The 8,343-nt window shown below is 33.9% G+C and overlaps 1 protein-coding gene across 3 annotated transcripts; it reads left to right on the forward strand.

The window, feature by feature from the left end:
* The first annotated feature begins 1,117 nt into the window (after positions 1-1,117).
* On the forward strand, positions 1,118-2,974 carry LOC131045791 (GDSL esterase/lipase At3g09930). 3 transcript variants are annotated; one of them, XM_057979438.2, is made up of 5 exons: positions 1,118-1,239; positions 1,419-1,601; positions 1,691-1,980; positions 2,064-2,355; positions 2,454-2,974. In XM_057979438.2, the coding sequence occupies exons 2-5, from the start codon at positions 1,583-1,585 to the stop codon at positions 2,744-2,746; spliced, it is 894 nt and encodes a 297-aa protein (XP_057835421.2). In that variant the 5' UTR covers positions 1,118-1,239; positions 1,419-1,582; the 3' UTR covers positions 2,747-2,974. The 3 variants fall into 3 exon arrangements, with proteins under 3 accessions (XP_057835421.2, XP_057835420.2, XP_057835419.2); XM_057979437.2 differs by having other exon boundaries at positions 1,136-1,334; positions 1,703-1,980; XM_057979436.2 differs by having other exon boundaries at positions 1,139-1,334.
* The last annotated feature ends 5,369 nt before the right edge of the window (positions 2,975-8,343 follow it).

The raw sequence follows: 8,343 nt of genomic DNA on the forward strand, positions 1-8,343 counted from the left end.
ATTAATCTAAATTTAATATTCTTTATATAATTTCTTTTAGAATTTAGAATTTATTGCAAGTTAAAGGGAATTAATGATTGATGGTTCATAAGGTACAACACTTGCTGAAAGGTTGACAAATGGGCTAGCAAGTTAAGTGGATTTGACCTTGGGATAAACTCCATGATTAAGCATGCTTAATTTAAAATAGTATTGTGATGAGAACCTTTTAAAAGTATCGATATTTTGTTCTTGTGAGTGTCATTTAAATGCAATGAATACAAAGTGAACAACTTATTGTCACAAAAGATAGTTTTGTGTCAACTAATATTCTAGAAATATCAATCCCTAAATTTAACTTAAAAACTACATTAAAAAAATTAAATCCTCATATAAATATCAGACTTTGAATTTAAATAATTTTAAACAAAAAATAAAAACAAGACATGTTATAAGCTTCCTACTAAAGGTCTTATCACAAAAAACAAAAGCTTGGTGAAGTTCTTATTTCAAGCAGGTTGGTGTCGTGGTTAGGCTTTTTTTTTTAATTAAATATAATATATTTTAATTAATATAATTTTATTACAGAATATGACGATATTATATTGATTTTCAAAACTTGTCATTTATGCCTGACATCATCACGTCGTCATCTGTGTCCTCCATACCTGCTCAATGCTTTTTATAATTTAAAACTGTATAGTTTATATGTTTTTTAATAAAAATATTAAATTATTTTATTTATTTAGCCTTTCCGTAATTTAATATTTATTTAGCCTTTCCGCAAGTACCGAGTCAATATGAAAATTAATATTATTTATTTAGCCTTCCCGCAAGTACCGAGTCAATATGAAAATTAATATTATTTATTTAGCCTTCCCGCAAGTACCGAGTCAATATGAAAATTGTTTACATGTGAAGTCGATTTTATTATTTTAAGACAATGGCGTAGCCGGGGAAAGTTACGCTTCTTTGTACCAAACCAATTATAATTTTTTAAATTTATTAGTTTAAGACAATCATCTACCCTTTCAAACTTGTTTATATTAAAAATATAAATTATTATATCTTTCTAGCCTTACCATACACAGTGAGTCAATATGCCATTTCTTTACATGTGAAATCGATTAACGAAAGTCAGGAAGGTAAGTAAGAAGATTAGTAGGAATTTATTTTCAGCGCCATTGTGAAATTATCACAGCACTCACATTTGCAGAGCCTATATATACATCGTCTCTCACAGGAAAGTTCAAACAATTTGTGAGTTGTACTTACAAATTTAGTTGACCAGAGATAGATGGATGCCATGTTTTCTTGCCTTTTGTTTCTCATAACCATTCTCTCTTTATTTGCAGGTCAGTCTGACAGATTATCAGTTCAAATTTCCCTCATTCGGTACCTTCCTAATATGATTTCCATTTAAATTGATTGATTTGCAGGGAGAGGCAATGCGGAGAAAGCGCAGGCATTGTTTGTGTTTGGAGACTCATCTGTGGACACAGGAAATCACGATCCATACAATCAAAGCGTAAACCAGCCATGGAGACGACCCTACGGTTTGACCTGGCCTGGTTATCCTACAGGCAGATATGCTTCTGGAAAAATGCAGACAGATTTTTGGGGTAAACATTCCTTCCACTCTCAAATGGTGAAATTTAGGGTTTAAAGCTGCAACCTTTGTCTTATTATTATGTGCCTCTGATATGCGCAGGGGATATTTTAGGGCTTCCTGCTCCCATTCCTTATGAGCTGCTGAAAAGTCACGAGTGTAAAGCAAATGCGGAGAAGATTAGACAAGGCGTGAATTTTGCTGTAGGAGGCAGTGGAATATTTCGAGACTACGGTTTCACAACAGTACCGCAGCAGGTGAAGCAGTTTAAAAAGCTGATTGGAGGAAGTCAGGGGTTCGATTCTCACAAGCTCTCGCAGTCTGTAGTTCTTATGTCTGTGGTTGGTAACGACTACGGTGCATTCCTAAATATAAATAATGGCTCCATTAAGGTAGTTCTAGATCTGAAGGCCTTTCTTCGCCATCAAACGCTTACAAAATCTAATCTTTCCTAATTTGTGATTTTTTATTACAGGGACTGGTCGATCTGGCGAAACCTGTGGTAAGCGGGATAATTGACGCTGTGACAGAGTTGTATGAAAGCGGGCTTAGGAATTTCGCAGTGAGTAATATCTTGAGTTTTGGGTGTATGCCTCAGAACGGCAGAACATCCTGCATTTCAACCTACGATAACATCACAGCTCTTCATACTAGATTATTAAGGGAGGGGGTAGAAAGCCTGAGGTCGAATTTCAAGGAAATATCCATCATAATTTCAGATTTCGTGACTGCAACTAATTATGTTATCTCTAATCATCGACAATATGGTAATTCCAAAAATGTCTTTCTTGTGTCCAATGAATATTTAAAATCTATAAATTGTGAGCTATACTCTCTTACATCTGTTATTGTAATTGGGTGATAGGTTTTGTGGATTTGCTCGTTCCTTGCTGTGCTGCAAAAGGTAGGGTTGATATGTGTGCAGAAGTGGACAAAGTAGGCAGGCCTTTATTTGAAGTGTGTTCAAACGTAGATGAAAAGTTCTACTTGGATTTTGGCCATCCAACACAGAGAGGATGGCATGCGATAATGTCGCTGTACAGCAATGGAGTGAAAGGGGATAATAAAACAATGAGTTTTATAGAGGGGGCGCCAAATATTATTGCGTGGCTACACTCAATTGGATTCGTTGCTTACAATGTCTCCTCCCAAGCATAAACCAACGAACGTCTTTACCTAAATAAACCTTTGTGGGCATTTCTTGATTCAATGAATGGTTTTTAAAAGAAGCTAGAATTTTCCGAGAGCTGAAATTATTAAACAGATTGTTTTGACAGGTACCATTTTTTCTTCCAAAAGAGTATTACTGAATGTCATTTCATTGATTTGGACGTTTTAACTCAAAGGAATAAGAGAAAATAGCAATTGAATTGACTTTTTATTTAATTTTATGTTTATTGTGAGGAGAGCATCTTGATATATAAATATATAAGTAAATGATATAATTTTGTATAATATTGTTTGTCTTTTATTTTATGTCATATATAGTTCATCTAAATATATCACTCATTCACATTGACATATTTGCACATTTATATACATTCATCATATCCATTTATTTATTACATCAATGCATGTGTACATCTTATGCAAATCACTAGATCATTGTGACCCCTTTTATGACTATAGACATGTTCAAAGTTACATCAATGCCCTCATGTTTATAGATTTATCCCACCAAATCTATCTGTTGTTTATACACGGTATTACCATTCTCCTGAAATTTTACACCCAGTTCAAAAGTTATGGCCTCTGAAAGTTGGGTCTCCTGAAATAGAAAATATAAAAATGCATTGCACACACAAGTGAGATCTAGAATGGAGGTACACATTTTTTATGTGTGTTTTTGGGACATCATAGGACATTTGCGATTCAAGTTAATATGGGTACCACTTTATTTGGTGGTTTTAGCCAATGGTTTTGTAATATCGTTTGACGGTTTAATGTATTGTATCTCCTATATATGAGGTTGCGTGTAAGAGATTTATTGATATTGCGTTTCCTTTGAATCTCTAGTTGGTGATACTCTTGTTAAAATCTTTCTCTACAAGTATATTGTCATCTATTATTGGTTTCTAAATAATATATTGGATGGTTTTTGGAGTATGGGGTTTTTCTCCGAAAGGGTTTTTCCCACGTAAATCACTGTTTTGTAGTATGAATGCTATTTATATTTATTTCTCTTAAGTCTCTAATTGTTGTAAGGATTTATAATTTTTGTTTGCATTACTCTCCTCTCAAGCTTATTGTAGGAAGTTAATCTACTACTTAACTTCCTTACATGTTGGAAATTATTGTCATTGATCTCTTGTGTAGTTCTGATGGTTGTTGGTAATATGTATTATCATTGATCAACCCAATTTTTGACAATATATGTCAAGTCCTATGTATGGTCATTTACTAGTGACATATATTAAGGTTTCATTGATGATGTGGTTCTAGTTTGATGTCAGATGTTAAGGTATCTCTGTTGATATGGTAATTGCGGTTTCTTGCTTGTCAGTTTACTTGCTACAATAATGGTGAAGTTGTATGGTGTCTACACTAAGATTCATTGATGGTTCTGTATGGCCATTGTCTACTTGCTTGTTTTCTATGCTCTTGGCTTAGTGTTGTCACTTGGTGTAGCTGAATAAGAAATTGTTGGAGAAAGATTATGGATAGTATAGAGTGTTTCTGATATGTTCTTATGCAAAGGATGTTGGAAGTATGCGTTGATGTGTTGTTGTGGTTGTTATTGATGTCAAGCATGTTTCAGAATGATCTGGAATGTCTGTGGTGTAGAGTTATCTTGTTTTTTTGGTTGTTTCAAAAGTGCTTCGCTCTAGAATCTGTTACTGATGTTAAGAGTTATTTATAGCTTCATTGGATATAGTTTTTAAATCTTAGATATGATGGTTATATTGTTCAGAAACATCTTTGTGTTCACCGGGTGTTGTGGTATTATTTGTTGCTATTTGTGATATTCTATGTTTGACCTATCTTTAGGTCCAGATATGATTTGTGGAAGCATGGTTGATTTGTTATGAGTCTCACCGTAGCGTGTGGAGAATCAGATTTGAGTTATGTGCATTGGAGCTCATTTTTTTGATCGATGATTGTTTATATTGATGAGTAGCATGCATATATGTTGTTGGTTAGGTTCAGATGATTGCAGATCAGTGTATTAATCCTTGGTAGATGTGTTTTGGTCCTCTCTTTCTCCTAAAGTGGATTAGCATGTGTGTTTTTTTGGTTCAGAAAGTATATTTTGAATCAGGTCGACTTGGTTCAAGCTTTAATGATCTATCTTGTATATAAGGCATATGTGTGTTTGAGCTATAAAAGAGTGAGAGGTGTGTGATATGTGAGAGTCTAGATGATGTGGTAAAGAATGAAGATAAGAAGAATTTCGAGTAGAGAAGAAGAGTTGTATTTGAATGATATGCAAGTTATGTTGAAGATTGTTGCAGAGAATTGAGACAAATTATTGGCAGATGAGATCAGAGTTGTGTGTGTTGATTTTGGTTGCTTGATGCAAAGTTCAAGCATAGCTTCATGATCAGGAGATCCTTCTTTTCATATCATTTTATCTATCTTGTGCTAAGTCAAGTTAGCTTCATGTTTTGCCTTGGGTTCATCAATTCGTATCAAAACATGGTTCCTCTTGAGTAAGTTTAACCACTTGAGGTAGATCTGGTATGGTTTTAGCCAAACACTCTAGTAGCTCCTACAATCATGGGAAATATTAACCTTGAATTGGTAAAAATCAATTGAAAATAGATTACACAATCCAAGGGTAACACTCATATGTGGACACTCTTCACTATGTTCAAACCTCCTAAGAACATGCCTTTATGGAGTCCATTGAGTTGATTTGAGTGGATAATTCTATTTCAAGTGGTTATTAGGAAATATAGCCCTAATAGGACTCTTTAGTCTATGGTTCTTATATTTTAGTTAATAAATCTCTGACTAGATCTTGGGATTGAGCTGTAGTTAGTTATGGAATAAATCATAAGGATAATGTTATAAATAAACCTAGTGCGTGACTTGAAAAGGTTAACAACTCTATATCTTTTCTAACAAGTTATTTATTTAGAAATATGTAATTTTGATGAATAAGAATATAATGTTTTATTGAACTAGCATACGATCTTGTGAATCTATGATAAGTTCTTACCCAAGGGGGTCCTCTTGGGTTAGATCTACTCATAGAACTAATGGGATTTCTTAAGTATTGTTTAGATATCTAGTATTAGATTTATATTTCAGAACTTTAGTGCATAACCGTTTTATCGCTCATTGTTCATATAGCAGTCAAATAGTGTGTAGACAATAGTTAATGCAAGTTATCTTCTATAGGGATTAAATTATTTTATTCTCAATTATGTAGATTGGGATGCTATAGAATTATGTTTAGTTTACATTGCTCTTTTTCATTCCCCGATGTTTCAATTTTAGCAATAGTTCTAATCAATGGTTATTTCCCAGCTTTCTCCATTATTGTAATTTTTGTAATTGATGTAGGATAACAACCATAGATAGGACTGTAATGCACAATGTTGCACTATTTCAAGTTGTACGACCCCTAGTTGAAAAAAGTAAATTTATTCTTTTAACCCATGAAAGATTGCTCAATATACATAAGCATCCCCGAGTTGTGAAATAATATTCTAATTTCAATTATAATTATAAGACTTGACATTTTTAGTGCCATTGTCGGGGATGGTGTTAAGTTATGATAATATTTGGGTTGTTTAGAAGTTTTTCATATAGGAATTTTATATTTTAAGAAAAGTCTCATAAATTCACTAACCATATGTAGGTATGTTGGAATAAGGGACTTATACTTTGCATACATAGAATGAAGGATTATCGTAAAAGATTCCTTCACCTTATTGATTCTCCAAGCTTTTAAGTGGCTTTGGCAGAAATTCAATACCATTCACTATCATCTTCTCCAACATCTCTAGCCTACTCCAATTCATCTCGTTACTCTACTCCACATAATTCTCTACCCAGACATAGAATGGAGGATACAAACCATAATGCTGACCAAGATGAAGAAACTCCAACTTTCCATTTTCCTATTGTCTGACAAGATAAGAATATTGTTTTCAAGAACTTTCCACCTTCAAATCTCCCTTATTTCTATCGTCTTATTGTTGAGGACTTGTAATGGTGTAATTTGGAATTAGGGTCAACTAAGATAATAAAACCACTAATAAACTAAATTAACCCTAACAATGGTGGAAATAAAAATAAACCTAATGGATCTAGCCTCAATCCATCTAAGGAGAGGGTTGAAACTCTGAATAGATTCATCTGGTGTTTGTTAGGACCCGGAGACAACTAAGAGGGGGGGGGGGAGGGGGGTGAATCAATCGTCTATTAATTTCAAACCAAATATAACTTAATCAAACTTGACGCATAATACTGATAAACCAAACTTAATGTTGGTTAACAGTTTAACAGTTAATAACAGTACCGGTAAAGTTTAATGCATGGAATAGAAAGACAAATAATATCCACAACACATAACGCAGATATTTGTACATGAAAACCTTGTAAGGGGGTGGGAAACCTTACCCATGATCAGATGATACTACTACAGTTAGTATGTGTGTACAAATGGGGTCTGCACATGTAGAAAGGCCAACTACTTAGAGCTCACTACTTAATCACAAAATGAGAGTCACACTGACTACAATTGGATGGTTAAATCCAATGATAATGTACTGCTCAAAATAGCATCTTCATATGTTGGATTCAGTATTGGTTAAGCTCTGATTGTCTCCTTCATACCTTCCTTGAATCTTCAAATGATGTCTGTGTGTATAGCTCTCCTTATATTCGCATATACCTTATTACAATCCTTTTCCACACCTTCTGCATAATCTCACAAATGAGATCTTACATATATACCAAAACCTAAGACCAAATGTGTAGGTCAGCTCACTAAGAATATTATAATTAAATCAATTACAAATAAATCAATATGCGACGCATCATGTCGGCTCAATGAATTTACAATAATAACCAATCAACAAATCATCTCTATAACGTGCCATGCTGACCTAGAATAGATAATGCTTATCAGTCCATAACCTAGATCCATTTGTCAGTAACAACAAATATGCAAAATTGATTAGACCAATAACCAAATCACCAAAACTAAGTGTCCAAACCATGTCTTCGACATAACCAAGTAATCTCCAGATGATAACAAGTGATCCTTAGTGCAAGTAAACAATATAACCTGTCGGTGAACCAAATACCAGTGATTGTGCATAAGTCACTAAATATGCCTGTGAACATAACCAAAGATCTCCAGTGCTGATAAGTTTTGACTAGTGTTGACATCAATGAGAAAACCAATGCAACACATCCATAATACCAACAATTTCCCCCTTTGGCATTGATGGCAATATAAAATGGAAAACCCATCTAACTGCCAAAGCAGAAATGCCAAAACCAAAAACCAACAATCTCCCAAAGAAATTAATTACCAGAAATCAAAATACATAATATCTCCACCCCTAGGAATAATCTCTCCCCAAAGATAATGTGTTTTTCTATAGATATCTCTCTCCCTTTGACATCAGATGCCAAAGCAATACAAAAACCAGATACAACCAGTTCATAGAACTAATTATAAATACCAATTGTGATAACCAACTACTCCCCCTAAGAAGTAGCTCTCCTTCATCAAAGCCGGAAAAAGATTTCTCTGTTAATTCCTGCCGATCTCATGCCATGCTCCAATATTTATC

This window comes from Cryptomeria japonica, chromosome 5 (genome assembly GCF_030272615.1).
Source record: "Cryptomeria japonica chromosome 5, Sugi_1.0, whole genome shotgun sequence".
In the NCBI taxonomy this organism is placed as follows: domain Eukaryota; kingdom Viridiplantae; phylum Streptophyta; class Pinopsida; order Cupressales; family Cupressaceae; genus Cryptomeria; species Cryptomeria japonica.